Below are 19,153 nucleotides of genomic sequence, written 5' to 3'. Positions count from 1 at the left end.
TACAATATAGATTATTTTGGTTTTTGGGGTTCTTTAGGGAAACCTTCAGTTCAGACAAAATCATTGGCAAACCTCTACAATTCAGTTTAGATCCACTTAAAAGATAAGTTCACCTTTGGAACGTGTTAAATGTTCCACTTGTTTTTAGCAGCAGCTGCAGCCACTCCTCTCTGATTTTCTCCAGCCCCTCAGGGGATCCTGTCCTGCCACTTGCTGTCCCAATTTAAAACTGGCGGGGGATCCACCCACACGGCTGCATCATTCATTTACAATTTCCTTCGAATGAATGCCTACAAGTACTGTCAGACATTGCAGATGACTGCTTGTAGTTCTCAATGAGCTGCAAGGGGCCGGTGCCTGTTTATCTTCCTGCTCTCGGGTAACTGCCTTCACGTACAAGGTACGAGCAGACAGCTATGCTGAGTCTGCAGGAACCTGAGACTGCACCCGCAATCTGCTAGTCTCAGGTACAATTCTCTGCAGGCTCCTTTAAAAAATGCACAATTTATTTTTAATCTACAAAAAAAGTTCAATTTATTTTTTATTTTATTTTTTTAAGGTGAGCTTATCCTTTTAATATTCTTATAAGGATGAACTGCAGCAGGCACTATGGAATTTATTGGAAGTTTTAGATACTATACATTAGCAATGCTGAAAGTGGGTGTACCCACTTTTGCACAGATCAGCCAGAGGACCCTGCATGTCACAAGCAAACCAAATTCTTGCGTAGAATATTAGTTTTTCTATCAAACAATATATTCAAAAGATGAAGGAAAAAAAAAAAGACACAGGGAACATAGCTCTTCTTATAGATCATTTATTACATCATGAGTCACTTCATAATATGGGAAAGACTGATCATCCAGAAGGAAAAGGTAGGGAGAGGATATGAGCATGATTCTGGGTCTCAGGCCACAGTGTGACATTTTGCCGGATGGATATCTGGTAAAAGCCCACTGGATGTAGATTGTTCTGGAACTTGCTGTGTTATGAAGATTGTATTGTCTGATGTCTCTGCAGTTTCCCTGGAGATAAAACAAAGGTCATTGCCTGTACAGTTTCCCCCAGAGACTCTGGTGAATGGCTAGATACCATGGGGGAAAACTACTAAAGCTGGAGCACTTAGAATCTGGTGCAGCTGTAGATGGCAGCCAATCAGCTTTTAACTTCAGCTTGTTCAATTAAGTTTTGACAAAAAAAAACCTGATTGGTTTCTAGGCAGACCTGCAGCAGATTTTGCACGCTCCAGCTTTAGTAATTCTCTCCACATGTGTATACTGAATTTGGACAACCAAGTAGAATCTGGCAGCCACAATATGGTCTCTATCTTTTCACCCAGATAGGGAATGTTTGTAGCTTTTTTGGTGAACAGCCTGCAACTGATAATCCCAAATACAAAAACCCACCACCAAGGAGGTTTACTAGATGGTAAGCTACAAAACATTGCAGGCTGTGCATATGTATGCCAGCATAACTCTTAAAAGAGCTTCTAATTCCACTCCTACCTTTTTACTTTTTACAGTTAGATGGGTATTGTGGCCTTCACATCATACCTGGATTGTGGCTCTCTAGTTGCAGAAAACGTCACAGCTTGTAACCTAGCCCCCTTTTTCCTGGCATTAAAGAGCAAAAGTCAGCACATTTCCAAGAAAGTGAGCAAGTGATAGCTTGTCACCTCCAATCACTTACCGGGGAACCGAAGCATTCATTTTTGCAAACAAAAGTCTCAGGACCTTCTCCTTCTGCTCCCAGGTTAGATCTGCAATGTCCACTTTTCCACTCTCTATGTGAGACCTAATGTGCAGACAGAAAAAAGCAGAGTATGCTGGTAACACCAGTGAGATGAACTATAAGTGTATGCACAGTAGGAAAGGGATGTATTAAAATCCTAGGGGTAAGAGAGAGCAGCTATGGGATGGGGTGCGTAATGATCATAGCAGGAGAGTTGTGTAGTGTGACCATAATGGGGGTTGGGTATATTAGGATTATAGCAGTAGGAGAGGGGTGTAGTGGGACCATAATGGAGAATGGGTATATTGGGATCATAGCAGTAGGGAAGAGATGTACTGGGGCCATAATGGGCAGCAGTAGATTAGGAATATAGCAGTAGGAGATGCATGCAGTGGGATCATAACATTGCACAGGCATATTAGAATCATAGCAGTAGGAGAGGGGTGTTGTGGGACCATAATGGAGGATGGGTATACAGGAGTGTCGTGGGGCCATGATGGAGGATGGGTATACAGGAATCATAGCAGTAGGAGAGGGTTGTAGTGGAGCCATAATGGAGGATGGGTATACAGGAATCATAGCAGTAGGAGAGGGTTGTAGTGGAGCCATAATGGAGGATGGGTATACAGGAATCATAGCAGTAGGAGAGGGTTGTAGTGGAGCCATAATGGAGGATGGGTATACTGGAATCATAGCAGTAGGAGAGGGTTGTAGTGGAGCCATAATGGAGGATGGGTATACTGGAATCATAGCAGTAGGAGAGGGTTGTAGTGGAGCCATAATGGAGGATGGGTATACTGGAATCATAGCAGGAGAGGGTTGTAGTGGAGCCATAATGGAGGATGGGTATACTGGAATCATAGCAGGAGAGGGTTGTAGTGGAGCCATAATGGAGGATGGGTATACTGGAATCATAGCAGTAGGAGAGGGTTGTAGTGGGACCATAATGGAGATGGGTATATTGGGATCATAGCAGTGAGAGAGGGGTGTAGTTAGACCATAATGGGTATATTGGAATCATAGTGGTAAGAAGGAGGATGGCTGTTCTTTGTTTTAGGAGAGGTGTGTAGTGAGACCATTATAGGGTGCTGGGTATATTGAGACCATAGTTGTAGGAGAAGAGTGTACTGGTACCATAATAAGTGACATTTACATATAATGATCGTGGTGGCACCAAAATAGAGGACAGGTATATTGGGATCATAGAGGTAGGAAGGTGTGTAGAGGGATCATAATGGATGAACAATGCGAATGAGGCAGAGGTGCAGTCAGGCTATATTGAGGCAACAGTGACATAGTAAAGGCAGGGGTGTGCTGTGTTCATATATTGGCACATGGGTGTATATGAAGTGAGCTAGAAGGGCAGCTAGGATGTACACAGTGATTAGTTTTTATACTTGTTACCATTTCTCAGCCTCTTGGAGATCTTGATTGACATCATTGGTACTGTGTTCCTTGTTATGGAAGGTTCTTATTTTGGGGTAGTGCTCTATTCCCGCAGCTGCCTGCATCATACGGCTGTTGTAGGCTGCCTGTGCCATCTTCTGATAATAGTTTTGGCTGGATTTGATTTCCTGTTTCACCTGCTCCAGAGCTTCCAGAAAGAAGTGTTCTACCTCTGTTCTCTCCTGTAGGATATTGTGGGCAAGCTTTTTAATGCGGTTCATTTCTCGATCCTTGATCTCCAAGAGCCTTTGGAGCTTCTGCAGTTCTGCACCTCCTGCCTGGTTTTCTCCTTGTATCTGAAGATGCTTCTTTTGCAATCTGTCCTCTGTTTCCATCCTCATCTCTACAGCATGCTCCAGGGTTTGCACAGTCTTCTGTAACTCCTGGATCTGTGTGTTTTTATGAGAAACTTGCAGAACTTTTTCTTGAACCAACTTTTCACTGGTTTCCTGGGCCAAGATGAAAGAAATGGGGACATAGTGTCATATACTGTATGTCTCATATTAGGCTTTATTCACTAATATGGATGAGCTATCATAGAACTATTTGTTCTTTTTCTCATAATTTTCTGCTGAAAATTCACAAACAGAAATACTGCTCAAATGTGGATATCTATTTAGATGAAATGGGTGTCTTAACTATAAAAGAGCCTTATTTTTTCATTAGCGGGTTTTAAAAACCACCACAGTCTTCCTCGCCTTAAAAAGCACCCCATTGAAGCTAGCAGCATGTAAGGCTTTTGTGTAATATTCTAGGTAAATCCATGTTTTTAAGAAAATTGATATAACAACATCTATCTAGTAAATTCATCTTATTCCTGTGGAAATGCAAGAGGGTAAGGATGGGGTGATAGTCTGCAGAGATGCAGGAGAAGGTAGGATGGCAGGATGAAAAGCCATAGGAGAGCAGAAGCAGGACAGGCTGGACTGGAGAGAGTGACAGTTTGCAGAGACCTAAGAGACTGGAAGAGTAAAAAGCTGCAAAGCTACAGGGGAGTGGAGGGTGACAGGCAGCAAAGACGTAGGAGAGAGGAAGCAGGACAGGCTGAAAAGATGCTGGACCAGGCAGGGGTGACATTTTGCAGAGATCCAAGAGAGAAGGGTACAAAGCAGCAAGGAGATGTGAGGGTGGCAGGCTGCAGAGACTCAGGAACAGGGAGGGTGACAGGATGCATAGAGGAAAAGATGGAGTATATATATAAATTGTTTTGGGCATCAATTCGCTAAAAGAACATTGGGGAATTGGAGAAAGTACAGAGAAGGGCAACTAAACTGATAAGAGGCATGGAGGAGCTCAGCTATGAGGAAAGATTAGAGGAACTGAATTTATTCTCTCTTGAGGAGATTAAGGGGGGATATGATCACCATGTATAATACATAAGGGGGGATATGATCTCCATGTATAATACATAGGGGGGGATATGATCACCATGTATAATACATAAGGGGGGGGATATGATCACCATGTATAATACATAGGGGGGGGATATGATCACCATGTATAATACATAAGGGGGGGGATATGATCACCATGTATAATACATAAGGGGGGGGGGGATATGATCACCATGTATAATACATAGGGGGGGATATGATCACCATGTATAATACATAAGGGGGGATATGATCTCCATGTATAATACATAGGGGGGGATATGATCACCATGTATAATACATAAGGGGGGGGGGATATGATCACCATGTATAATACATAGGGGGGGGATATGATCACCATGTATAATACATAAGGGGGGGGGGATATGATCACCATGTATAATACATAAGGGGGGGGGATATGATCACCATGTATAATACATAAGGGGGGATATGATCTCCATGTATAATACATAAGGGGGGATATGATCTCCATGTATAATACATAGGGGGGGGGGGGATATGATCACCATGTATAATACATAAAGGGGGGGATATGATCTCTATGTATAATACATAAAGGGGGGGATATGATCTCCATGTATAATACATAAGGGGGGGGGATATGATCACCAAGTATAATACATAAGGGGGGATATGATCTCCATGTATAATACATAGGGGGGGGATATGATCTCCATGTATAATACATAGGGGGGGGGGGATATGATCACCATGTATAATACATAAAGGGGGGGATATGATCTCTATGTATAATACATAAAGGGGGGGATATGATCTCCATGTATAATACATAAGGGGGGGATATGATCTCTATGTATAATACCTAAAGGGGGGATATGATCTCCATGTATAATACATAAGGGGGGGGGGATATGATCACCATGTATAATACATAAGGGGGGGGATACGATCTCCACGTATAAATACATCAGGGGTTCATATAGTGAACTTGGTGTAGAGCTATTCACCCTGAGGTCATCACAGAGGACAAGGGGGCACTCTTTACGTCTGGAGGAAAATAAATTTCATCTCCAAACACAGAAAGGTTTATTCACAGTAAAAGTTGTGAAAATGTGGAATAGACTCCCTCAAGAGTTGGATCTGGCCAGCTCAGTGGATTGCTGTAGGAAAGTCCTGGATTCTTTCTTAGATACACAAAATAATAACTGGATATAACATTTATAGGTAAAGTTGATCCAGGGAATATCCGATTGCCTCTCGGGGGATCAGGAAGGAATTTTTTTCCCTGCAGGAGCAAATTGGGTCGTGTTTTGCTGGTTTTTTTTGCCTTCCTCTGGATCAACTGTGGGTATAGGATTCTAACTTTTTTTTTTTTTTTAAATAGTTGAACTGGATGGACTTTTGTCTTTTTCAGCCACACTAAATATGTAACCATGTGCATAACACAGTAAGCAGGGTTTATAGACACAGCCAGCCAAGAAAGGGGAAGAGTTACAATCAGCCATTAACCTATGGCAATTCAAAAATAGAAATCAATATAAAAGGAGGGGTTGTTGCTATGAATATGTTATTCTGCAGGAAGTTCCATAACTCCACATTGTCCCCAACAAGTGATATAAATTCCTTCTTTATCAAGTGGGATAGAATAGAAGCCAGACCTTTCTTTCCCATCCTAAATTCTGCTTCCTTTCTATATGTATACCTATGCATGGCAGGAAGTCCGTGCCTTGTGGAAATGTAAAGCACTAGGATTAGTAATAAAATTATTGCAAGTATTATGGGTTAATGATTTGAGCCTGTTGTGTCTGCTAAAGATGGAAAATAGCTTACAATAAATACGTGGGCAGATATCTACTATACATAAAGAAAAGATGAAGGCTATGTAAAAAATAGCCTCATATCCTACTACTATCAGGAAGGCAGAGATTTGTTGTATGCAGATGGTGACACCACCTTCTCCTGCAGTAGATGCTCCTTCTCCTCCTTCAGTTGTGTGGTGGCTTTCTTTAAATTCCGTGCTTCATCCACATGATAAGAAATAGCCTCTTTCAGGCGTACATTCTCCCTGAAGACAGATCTTCCTGCATCATCCAGCTGCCTGTGAGAAAAGAACAATGCATTGGGAACAGGCTTCTGTTGACAGTAACATTTTGTGTGAAATGATGCATATGGAGGACCAAATGCAGGATCAGAAACTGCACATTTCTCTCAAACAATGACAGTACACCAAGGACCAACACCCTACACTGAGACCCAATATCATATAAGAAGACCCAACCACACTCTGAAAACCAACACTGTACACTGAGACCCAACACCGTATTCTAAGACCTGACATTGACTGTACAATCTGACCCAACCGTACACCGGAAACCAACACTGTACATTGAGACCCAAAAGTATACACTTAGGCCTAGCCTTGGCTGTGCACACAGACCCAATAGCACAATGAAATCCAACATGCTGCACTCAGACCCAACATCCAGTGCACAGAGAACCAACAGCATGCTTTTACAATCAAGCACTTAATATACTCTTAGACCCAATGCTGCACACGAAAACCAAACATGAAATACACATCCAGACCCTACACCAACCACACACTGAAAACCAAGACTACACTGAGACCCAACATCATACACTAAGATTCAACATAAATTGTACAACCAGACCCAACCACATACTGAGAAAGCAAACAATTTATAGCTCTGGCCAGAAGTTTTGAGAATGACACAAATATTAATTTACCAGCAAGGAAACACGTGCAGTCATCATTGCTTTGCACAATAAGGGATTCACAGGCAAGAATATTGCTGCTACTAAGATTGCACCTAAATCAACCATTTATTGGATCATTAAGGAGAGAGGTTCAATTGTTGTGAAGAAGGCTTCAGGGCACCCAAGAAAGTTCAGCAAGGGCCAGGACTGTCTCCTAAAGTTGATTCAGCTGCGGAATCGGGGCACCACCAGTGCAGAGCTTACTCAGGAATGGCAGCAGGCAGGTGTCATGCATCTGCACGTTCAGTGAGGTGAAGACGTTTGGAGGATGACCTGGTTCCAAGAAGGGCAGCAAAGAAGGTACTTCTCTCCAGGAAAAAACATCAGGGACAGACTGATGTTCTGCAAAAGGTACAGGGATTGGACTGTTGAGGACTGGGGTAAAGTAATTTTCTTTAATGAATCCCCTTTCCGATTGTTTGGAGCATCCAGAAAAAACCTTGTCTGGAGAAAAAAAGGTGAGCACTACCATCAGTCCTGTGTCATGCCAACAGTAAAGCATTCTGAGATCATTCATGTGTGTGGTTGCTTCTCAGCAAAGGGAGTAGACTCACTCACAATTCTGCCCAAGAATACAGTCATGAATAAAGAATGGTACAAAAACACCCACCGAGAGCAACTTCTCCCAACCATCCAAGAACAGTTTGGTAACGAACAATGCCTTTTTGCCAGCATGGAGCACCTTGCCATGAGACAAACGTGATAACTAAGTGGCTTGGGGAACAAAACATCGAAATTTTGGGTCCATGGCCAGGAAACTCCCCATACCTTAATCCCATTGAGAAGTTGTGGTCAGCCCTCAAGAGGCAGGTGAAAAAAAAAAAAAAAAAAAAACACACAAATTCTGACAAACTTCAAGCATTGATTATGCAAGAATGGGCTGCCATCAGACAGGATTCGGCCCAGAAGTTGATTGACAGCATACCAGGGCGAATTGCAGAAGTCTTGAAAAAGAAGAGTCAACAAGGCATATATTGTCTCTCTGCATAAAATTAATGTAATTGTCAATAAAAGCCTTTGACACTTATGAAATGCTTGTAATTATACTTCAGTATACCGTAGTAACATCTTACTAAAATCTAAAAACACTGAAGCACCAGACTGAAAATTAATATTTGTGTCATTCTCAAAACCTTTGGCCAGGGCTGTGCATTGAGACCCAACACCATCTATAAACACCCAAGACTGACCATACACCCAACGCTAACTGCATACTTAAACCCAACACTGCACACTGAGACACAATGCCAAATACTAAAACTCAAAAGAAACTCTACACCCAACCCCACTCTGGGAACATAGAATGCCTGTAGGAAAAGAACAAGGAATGGAGTTCAGGGGTTCTGTTACCAGCAACAGAGATGATTCATACTGAGTACCAAATACAGGATCAGACTACATTTCCTTCACACAATGACAAAATACCAAAGCCCATTACTGTTCACTAAGACCCAACACCCAAAACCAGACTCCAAATGCACACTGAAATCCAACACAAGGACAACATTAGATTGTTTCATAGATTAAAAAAACCCTATGATAATGAAAACCAAAACTGTAGCCCGAGGAATAGCACTAGCTCTCTATGAAGGCCCAATACCACCTGTACTTCCAAAACTAACACTAACTGTAAACTGAGAACCACAATTGTAACCGATACAATGACTGTATACTGAAACCCAATGCCCACTTCACATCCAGACACAATACGGAGTGTACACTGAAAACCAAAACTGTATGCTGAGAATTGACAGGGACTGTATACCAAGACCTATTATTAAATATACACCAAAACCAACACTGACTTACAAAGACCCATAGCCGTATGCTGAGAAGTGACTGTGTACCAAAACCCGATACCAAATGTACAGTACGTCCAAAACCAACACTGATTGTACACTGAGAACCTCAACTGCATGTTGAGAACTGACACGGCGACTGTACACAATGACCCAATGCCAACTGTATACCCAAAACCAAAGCTTACTCTACAATGAAAACCAAAAATGTAAGCTGAGAAGTGACACAGATGAGAACCAATACCAATTGTGTGTCCAAAACCAACAACAGTGACTACACTGAGAACAAAACTATATGTTGAGAACTGACTTAATGACTGTATACTGAGACCCATTGCTATCTCTACATCCGGATACAACACTGAGTGTACAGTAAAAAACAAAACTGTATGCTGAGAAATGACAGTGACCATATATTAAGATCCAATACCAACTGTACACCCAGATGCAGCACTGAGTGTGCCAAAAAATCAAAACTACACTGAGGTCTAACATTAACCAAGATTCAACGCTGACTGTCCTCCCAAATCTTGCAGCAACTGTACAGTGAAACCCAACACTGCACATGGAGGCCCACCAATGTACACTGAGACCAAATATTGACTGTGCACCAGATATCAAGCTGAGGTTCATCAAAACACTGTGCTGACCTAAAACTATGTGCCAAGACCCAATTAGGATTGCCATCTTGTTTTCAAGCCAAACTCCAAACTCGAACACTTCAGTGGCAAATCTTCCCCTCCCCTTGGAGAAATCGATCACAGTCCTCTTCTATCAGTGCCCGGCCCCTTAGAGACCCTCCCATAAGATCAGAGTCCCCTTATATCATCTCTCTCCTTAGATTAGAGACCCCCATTAGATGAGAGTCCCTTTATATCAGTGCTCCCCCTTAGAGACTCCTCCCATTCGATCAGGGTCCTTTTATAGACCCCCCATTAGATTAGAGTCTGCTTATATCAGCACTCCCCCTTTGAGACCTCTCATTCAAGCAGAGTCTCTTTATATCTGCACCCCCCTTCCTTAGAGACAACCCCATTATATCAGAGTCACCTTATATCAGCACCCCCCTTTGAGATCTTCCATTAGATCAGAGTCTCTTTACATAAGCACCCCCCCCTTAGAGACCCCCCATTAGCTCAGAGTACCCTTATATCAGCACCCCCTTTTGAGACCTCCCATTCAGAGTCTCTTTACATCAGCACCCCCCTTGAGACCCCCCATTAGCTCAGAGTCCCACTATATCAGTACCCCCCCCTTTGAGACTTCCGATTTGATCAGAGTCCCCTTATATCAGCACCCCCCTTAGAGACCCCCGATTAGCTCAGAGTCTCTTTACATCAGCACCCCCCCTTAGAGACCCGCCATTAGCTCAGAGTCCCCTTATATCAGCACCCCCCTTTGAGACTTCCGATTCGATCAGTCTCCTTATATCAGCACCCCCTTCCTTGGAGACAACCCCATTATATCAGAGTCACCTTATATCAGCACCCCAGCCCCCCTACAGACCTTCATTAGATCAGAGTCTCCTTACTTCAGCACCCCCCCCCCCCATTAGATCAGAGTCCTGTTAGATCAGCACCTGCCTTAAGAGACCACCCATTAGATCAGAGACCCCTTATATCAGCACCCCCCACCACCTTAGCTCAGTGTCCCCTACCTCTTAAAGACTACAATTAGACTGCCTTACCAGGCGAGAGCCATGAAGTGGGAGCCAGAGTTGGAGACGAAGCAGCCCTGATAGTGCTATATTTCTTCAACTGTGCACAGTATGCGTCCGAGTTTCAGGCGGACTGATACCTGGACAAAGGATTCCAAACTCGGACTGTCCAGGTGAATCCGATACCCAACTCTGGCTGTACCTACTTAGACAAACCTCATTTACACACAGACATAACTATGCCAAGGATCAACACTGACTACACCAAGACCACACAGTGTCGCCAGATTCAGGGCAGAGCAGGCACAAACTGTACACTTGATAGGCATCAGTCATGAAGGGACAAACGTGGTAGTTACAGAAGAACTTTAGAAAAAGGAGTTTTAGACCAGTCAGTGCCAGGCAGGAAGAGTAGATCTGTAGAGAACAGACTGTAGAAAGAAGGCTCAGACAATCAGGATTTTATTCTTACATGATGGCCTCATTATGAGCTTTTTCTGCCAGCATCACAATTTTCTTCTCTGCCTCTTTCTCCAGGCGTTGCTGAGGAAAACATTTAACCGTTAGGTCAATAAATGTCAGATATTGCGGCACTGGTTGATCTATCTCCTCCAGAGGCCTTGTACACCAGAAGGGACATCCAAGCTCTACCTATCTTGACCAGGGGTTCCAAAAACTTTGCATAGAAATGTATGTTATGAGTACAGTACATGGTACACTTTGATTAATCTCAAGCTCAGAAAATCTTTTCCTTGTTCTAAGTGGGCTACAGCCATCATCAATACTAAGAATAACAGAAACTGACAACATTTATCTAGCAGTAGATAGTAAATGATCCCTCCCAAAATATGAAACTTCAGAGCTGTGAAGACAATCGTATCCTTGTGATATCTGCCCTGGAAGCAGTCGAAACAAGCAAACTGTGGACTCCTTCTGCCCTAAACACCAAACCCACCCTGCTGGTGCTGAGAAGAAGCCTTGTGTTGCCATTTAGGCTGGCCTCTCCTAATCTGGAACAATCAGAATTTTGTGTTATCTATCACTCTCTGAAAATCCATATCAACTATTTGTGTTCTGTGTGATCATCTCACCTCTGGAGTCATACATTTTAATTTGCACAAGTACAACAAAGGATCACATGAAAAATCCAACCAGACGGACTACCAGACAGGCCAGTCTGCTGATATTCACATAGATAGATATTGCTATATGATACGAAAACAAAGAAAAACAAGTTTTGGACCCAAAACCAAACCTTCCCAGAACCTGGGCTCTTTAAATAATCCTGTAAATTTAGACCAATGCATGATAAAAATATACAGTTTTACAAAGTAATTGTGCATAATGGACAGTGTTAGGGGGATTATATATGGTTTTATATTTGTCTATGTGATATGTGTTTAATATATTTGATTTTCATGATGCATTGGACTCTAGATTTACAGCAGGATTATTTAAAGAGACCCAGTTCTTAGAAGGTTTGGTTTACTCCAAAACTAGTTTTTATTTATTGTTTTCTTATGGATTACTTTCTAGGGACTCCAAAATCATCACGATACTCATGAGGTCCCATTTTTGATGGAGCCAAGTGATTTTGAGGACCTGGAGGGAATTCTGTAAGTTTTGGATACTGCTATACAATGCACTGTATTGTGTGATAGTTGTTTATGGTGTACAATGCAGTATATTGCCAAAACATCCAAACGAAACCTAGAATAGACAGTGTGTATGTGTGTATATATATATATATATATATATATACATACATACATACACACACGCAGTCCAATCCACTGGACAAGCTACTGTAGCTCAGATTGCTGAAAAATGTAATGCTGGTTCAGATAGAAAGGTGTCAGAACACACAATTCATTGTAGTTTGTTGTGTATGGGGCTTGGTAGCTGTAGACTGATCAGGGTGCCCATGCTGACCTGTGTCCATAGCCTAAAGCACCTACAATGAGCATGTGAGCATATCAGAACTGGACCATGGAGCGATGTAAGAAGGTGACCTGGTCTGATTGATGAATTAAAAAATGGTTTGAGGACCACAATAATGAGTTTGAGGTGTTGACTTGGCCTCAAAATTCTCCACATCTTAATCCAATCGAGCATCTGTGGGAAAAACAAGTCCAATGCCTTGAAGTTCAACTTGCAACTTACAGAACTTAAGGGATCTGCTACTGACGAATTGGTGCCAGAAACTACAGCGTACCTTCAGAGGTCTAATGGCATCCATGCCTCGATGGATTATAGTAGGTAGTCATAATATTATGGCTGATTGGTGTGTGTGTGTATATATATATATATATATATTTATATAATGTTTACACTGTATATACCTGTATACCTGTACAATATTTCTACTGGTTGTTTTCAAATTCAATTAAAAAAATTAATTGTTTTATTGTAGACTCTGGATTAATAGAGGGGTGGTAAACCACTTGTGATTTGTATTATGTACTGTATTGTATTGTGTGTGATTGATCCTGATGTATGATGCACTGTACTGTGTAATGATTGGTCAACAGTCCTTCTAAAATGGCAGAGACTGCCTTGGATGTGGCATTTACTCTGCCCTCTATAAAGTGGTGCTGTGCATGACACACACACAATATGGTACAGATCTGGACACCAGATATAGATGGCTCTTCTGTCATTGCCCTGTTTAGTACTCATCAAAGGCCACAAATGTTGCATATGGAGAACCTTATACGATTCTACGGTTTAGCATTCTGGAAAGTCTCCAACACGGTGCTGGTGATATTTATTAGTTCTGCACTGCTGATTATTAAATGCAAGGAATGTGTAGTGTGTAGGCATATTGGGGTTTGCTAAGTGATAGTTGTTCTAATACAGACAAATAAGCAGTGCAATAATTGTCATACACTCAATCTAGTGATAACCTGCAACATACATAAATAAGGAGGACGCCATCTTGGTTACTGGCCAGTATGAAGGATTGTATGAACCAGGATTTTTATTTGATATACAGAGCATCCTTTTATTCATAATACCATTTGAGTGTTTTCAATCCTTTTTAAATAAAACTGGCTATATTTCTGTATTAGTACTACACTTTTATTTATCAGTACTGGGTATCAAAATACAGTGTAAGCAGCTCTGGAGGTTGTTTATTCCAAGCACAGATTAATTTATACATATACTGTATATTTGTTGCTCTGCCTCACTGACGATGAGACACATCATTACCCCAAATGACCCGTCAGGCCACCATTGTTCTAACCTTGTCCTGGAAGAAGCGCCTCTCCATTGCTGCCAGTGACTCTTTATGCTCATGGTTAGCTCGGCGCAGGCTTTCTTTAATCTGTGTAGAGAGAGCATGTAGTTGAATCCATATCAGCAGAAAATTGGGCAGTAGGATGGCTTACAAAGCATGTGATATCACCTCATCCAGCTCCTTCTCCATTTCTGCTTTACGTCTGCGAAATTCCTTCATCATCCTGAACTCTGCCTGAATTATCTGAATTTGCCGAGTCTTCTGGGAACATTTCTCTTCCAAGTTGGCAATTTGCTTCTTGAATTCCTCTATCTGTGAAAAGACTTCACAATGTCAGGGTGGAAAGGAGGGAGAGTACCTGCCCTTGATATGTCATTTTTAGTGGAGTTCAGTCCAGGGGCGGGCTGACAACTCATGGGGCCCTCGGGCAATAGGGGATCATGGAGCCCCTGTGTCCTTGCCCAAACTCAAAAAAGCCTATGAAAAAGGTACCAGGGGCATCTCATGGAGCCCCCTACTGACCCCGGGCCCTCGGGCAGTGCCCGAGTTTCCAAATGGTCAGTCCGCCCCTGGATCAGTCATAAGGCATTGACAAATAGATAATTGGAGACTCATGTAGAAGAAAAGCCAGGTGGACAGATTATGTTTTGGGTAGAGAAGAAGATATATGAGGTCTGTGCAACATATTTATATCCTATTATGAATCCACCGCTAGTCAATAAATGCTGCTCCATATGGGAGACAGAAGATGGAAACTGGCAGTTAGGAAGGACAGTCACTCACCAGTTCTTGTCTCTCTTCATTTGCCTGTTTCTTCTCCGCTGACAGTTGTTGCTGTAATTCTTCAATCTTTTGGGACAAAATAGAGACAGAATCTGTAGTAGAGGGACTTGGTACACTCTATATGGTTTCAGACCTTTACAAGTAGTGAGTGCCATAGTGATCAATAACAGTCGGCGCTGCTGTCCATACATCCATAAAGAATGTCATCAGCACATGACAGTTGCTTAAATGGAGCCTTTAGTTAGTCACAAAAAACAACAGCAATGTTTCGGAGCTCCTTCCTCAGCCAACAGTGATATGTTTTAAACAAACCAGTACATTTTAAATAGTGTTCAGAATGAATTATTGCTCACAATACACAAAAATATGAATTCATGCAAATTACTCAATAGGAGAACCATTGGGGGATTCAAGGATGGAAAAAGATCTGGGGGTCTTAGTAGATCACAGGCTCAGCAATGGCATGCAATGTCAAGCTGCAGCAAGCAAACCTAGAAGAATATTAGAATTCCCAAAAAAAAGGGGATTTACTCCAGAGATAAAACTATAATTCTACCACTTTACAAAACTCTGGTCCGGCCACATCTGGAGTATGCCATCCAGTGGTGGTCACCAATCCTTAGAAAGGATGTGCTGGAACTGGAGAGAATCTGCACAGGGGATTCTTTACTGTTAGAGCGGTAAGGATGTGGAACTCCCTACCACAATCAGTGGTGTCAGTGGTAAGTAGCAATAGTTTAAAAACTCTAAGATGGGCATTTTAGCGAATGCAACATTAAGGAATATGGGAAATGATATTGACACACATACACACACCCACACAGGATGAACTGGCTGGACTGGTGTCTTTATTCAACCTTACCAACTATATAAGATACTAGTACAGAGAGCAGGGCATGATCCCTCCGCTCCAACACAGCAGCTTCATTAGCTTTAATCTCTTACTGAGAAGTCCCATCACTTTTCATCCATCTGAATATTCCCATCATTTTTAAAATAGAGCAGTCCCACCATATCTCCTCTATAGCTGAGAACTGTCATCACCTCTCCTCTCGAACAAAATTGTTGGAGGTATCTAGGAGTGAGGGACAGAAGAGGAGACAGTCAGGGGTACCAACAGGTAAGGTGTAAGAGGTATATGGTGGGAGAAGGCGCAGGGGAGGAGATAGATGGTGGTACCAACAGGTAAGGTGTCACAGGTATATGGTGGAAAAAGGAGCAGGGGAGGAGATAGATGGTGGTACCAACAGGTAAGGTGTCACAGGTATATGGTGGGAGAAGGAGCAGGGGAGGAGATAGATGGTGGTACCAACAGGTAAGGTGTCACAGGTATATGGTGGGAGAAGGAGCAGGGGAGGAGATAGATGGTGGTACCAACAGGTAAGGTGTCACAGGTATATGGTAGATTGAAGAGCAGGAGAGGAGATAGATAAGGTACCAGCAGGTAAGGTGACAGGGGTACCCAGTAGACTAAGAAGTAGGAGAGGTGACAGACAGGGTACTAGCAGGTAAGGTGTAGTAGGCATATGGCAGATTAAGGAGCAGAGGAGAACAGGGTACCAATACGTACGTTGTCAGAGGTATATGGTACAGGAGGTTGCAGGGGAGGAGAAGGAGTGGTGTACTAGCAGGTAAGATGTCACAGGAATACAGTAGAAGGAGGAGCAGCATGGGAGGAAATGGAGAAGGATACCAGCAAGTAAGATGTCAGAGGTATATGGTAGAGGATGGAGCAGGGAAGGAGACAGAAAGGGATATCAGCAGACAAGGTATCGCAGATATGATATATAAAGGATCAGAGGAGGACAACCACAGGGGTACCAGCAGGTAAGGTGTCAGAGGTATAAGGTAGAGGGAGGAGAACGATAGACATTCCAACAGGTAAGGTGTTAGAGGTATAAGGTGGATGGGCAAGCAGTGGAGGAGACAGAGAGGGGTGCCAGCAGGTAAGGTGTTGTAAATATACTGTATGGCAAATTAAGTAGCAGAGGACACAAACAGGGGTACCAGCAGGTAACATGTCATAGGTATATGGTAGGAGGAGGAGCAGGGGAGGAGATGGAGAAGGGCACCAACAGGTAAGTTGCAGCAGGTCAACAGTAGAGGTAAAGCAAGGGAGGAGACAGACAGGGGACAAGCAGGCAATGTGGTAGAAGTATATGGTAGAGGGAAGAGCAGTAAGAATAATAGGGGTACCAACAGAGTAGAGGGGCAGGGGAGGAGATGAACCAGCAGGTACTATGTTGGAGGTTTATGGCAGAGGAAGAAGAAGAGATGGACCAGTAGGGATGATGTCAGAGATATATAGTAGAGGGAGGAGAAGAAGACATGGAACAGTAGGGATGATGTCAGAGATATATAGTAGAGGGAGGAGAAGAAGAGATGGAACAGTAGGGATGATGTCAGAGATATATAGTAGAGGGAGGAGAAGAAGAGATGGAACAGTAGGGATGATGTCAGAGATATATAGTCGAGGGAGGAGAAGAAGAGATGGAACAGTAGGGATGATGTCAGAGATATATAGTCGAGGGAGAAGAAGAAGAGAGGGCGGACAGGGAACCAACTAAGTTGTCAGAGGTATATGGTGGAGGGGTTACCATTTCATCTTTCTTCAGGTCCTGTTTCTTCAGGAAGCCAATGACTTCCAGCATGTCCTTCTCCATCTGGTACTGGTTCTTACTCAACTCTTCATTATTGTGTGCCAAAGTTCGAGCGGCATCACGGTATTGCGTTCGAGACAGTTCCGCCATCTTAAGTCTGGCCTCCCAAACGGCTGCATTGGCCTTCGCCTTTTCTGCTTCTGACTCTTTATCTGCTCTGGGCTCATGTTTGCCCACCTTCTTCTTCCTGTAGGTAGAATGAAACTATAATAAGGCCCATAAAGTAAAGAAGGCACCAGTGATGGGAAGAAGGACCATGCTTTCCTTCCAGCGAGGTTACAAAATCAGGGCACACAATGGGGCTCCCGCCAGTGATGTCATTTACAATGGGGGCTCTCACCAGTGAAGTCATATACAATGGCAGGACAAATAGTGGGAGTTCCGGCCAGTGAAATCACTTACGATGGGGACTCCCGCCAGTGCTGCCAAATTGTGGAGGCTCCCATCAGTGACTTCACATACGATGGGGGAAACCTCCAATGGAGCCACACAAGAGGGGCTCCTGTCAGTGATATCATGCACAATGGGGTCTCCTTCCAATGATATCTCTCACAATGGGGTCCTGCCAGTGATGTCACACATGATGGGGGCTTCTACCAATGAGATAGCTTGTGATGAGGGCTCCCGCCAGTGACGTTATTGATGATGGTGACTCCCTCTAGTGAAGGTTTGTAAGAAAGAGGATCCCTTCAGTGAGGTCACACAGGAGGGGGGCTCCTCCCCAGTGATGTCACGCGCGGCAGGAGGGCTTCCCCCTCTCAGTGAGGTTGCCAATGACGGTGGCTGCCCATCCTCCCCCTCAGTGATGTCACACACAACGGGGGCTCCCACCAGTGAAGTAATGCGTGACAGGGGGCTCCCCCCACCTCAGCGATGTCACACAACAACAGGCGCTTCCCCTCCTAATGCCACGACAAGGGGGCTCCCCCTCAGTGATGTCATGTGTAACAGGAGGCTCCCTCTCTCCAGTGATGTCATGCTCAGGAGGCACCTCCCCCAGTTATGTCACGCCTGACAGAGAGGGAGGGGGCACCTTCCCCAGTGATGTCACGCCTGACGGGGGAGACACCGCCCTGTGATGTCAAGCGCTCATGCGTGACGGGGGAACACCTCCCATATGTAGTGATGACACATGTGATGGGGGCACCTCCCCCGCCCAGTGATGTCATGCGTGACCGGGGGCACCCTCTCCCCCCAGCGATGTCACGCGCAACAGAGTGTTTGTGTCACCTCCCCAGTGCCATTGCTAATGACAGAGACTCCCCCCAGCGATGTCACATGTGAAGGGGGCTCGTACGGCAGTGGCTCCTTCCAGGTAGAGGACATGCTATGGGGGCTCTTCTAGTGACCTCATATGAGGGTCTCTCGGTGTGCAGAGAACCTCTCCCCTCTCTGGCCCGTCTCTAGGCTCGCTGGACTCACCTCTTGCTCTTGCTCCGCTTCGCTCCTTTTCCCACCATCTCTACTCTGTTACTGCGTCTCCATGGCGACGGCTCCGAGCCTCCTCCCGCCCCCTGTGTGTCACATGACCGGAAGTGCTTCAGAAAGCCGGTGTCCCGGTAGAGATGAGGTAAACAGTGAGTTCGGGAGACAACGACCCCAGTATGGAAGAGGAGGGGGACACTGCCCCCTGTGTAATGGAGGGGATGGGGGATTAACTCTGACCCCTTTGTTTTAATGGGTGGGCTAACTCTGATCCC

The 19,153-nt window shown here is 43.8% G+C and overlaps 2 protein-coding genes across 5 annotated transcripts in view; one reads left to right on the top strand and one right to left on the bottom strand.

Moving 5' to 3' along the window:
- Window positions 1-801: 801 nt before the first annotated feature.
- Window positions 802-18,981, bottom strand: BBOF1 (basal body orientation factor 1). 2 transcript variants are annotated; one of them, XM_089658918.1, is made up of 11 exons: window positions 18,876-18,981; window positions 17,391-17,640; window positions 14,794-14,859; window positions 14,179-14,322; window positions 14,017-14,097; window positions 11,242-11,312; window positions 6,489-6,633; window positions 3,136-3,626; window positions 1,690-1,794; window positions 1,554-1,613; window positions 802-1,025 (listed from the first exon to the last, which is right to left on the bottom strand). In XM_089658918.1, exons 1-11 carry the CDS (start codon window positions 18,911-18,913, stop codon window positions 908-910), a joined length of 1,569 nt encoding a protein of 522 aa, XP_089515044.1. In that variant the 5' UTR covers window positions 18,914-18,981; the 3' UTR covers window positions 802-907. The 2 variants fall into 2 exon arrangements, with proteins under 2 accessions (XP_089515044.1, XP_089515045.1); XM_089658919.1 differs by lacking the exon at window positions 11,242-11,312 and having other exon boundaries at window positions 6,489-6,629.
- The window catches only part of ENTPD5 (ectonucleoside triphosphate diphosphohydrolase 5), a 47,412-nt gene continuing 47,231 nt past the window's right edge, over window positions 18,973-19,153 (top strand). For 2 of the 3 annotated variants that reach the window (XR_016307779.1, XM_089658921.1), the window contains exon 1: window positions 18,983-19,023. Coding sequence is in view for 1 of the 3 variants with exons in the window: in XM_089658923.1 (XP_089515049.1) it covers window positions 18,979-19,023 (45 nt within the window). In the remaining 2 variants the exon portion in view is untranslated. Of the gene's footprint in view, window positions 19,024-19,153 lie in introns of all 3 variants that reach the window. The other variant, XM_089658923.1, reaches the window with a different exon arrangement.

Source organism: Staurois parvus, unplaced genomic scaffold, assembly GCF_062004578.1.
Source record: "Staurois parvus isolate SC_StPar_1 unplaced genomic scaffold, SC_StPar_1.0 ptg001112l, whole genome shotgun sequence".
NCBI lineage: Eukaryota > Metazoa > Chordata > Amphibia > Anura > Ranidae > Staurois > Staurois parvus.
This window is presented reverse-complemented; position numbering and strand designations above follow the sequence as displayed.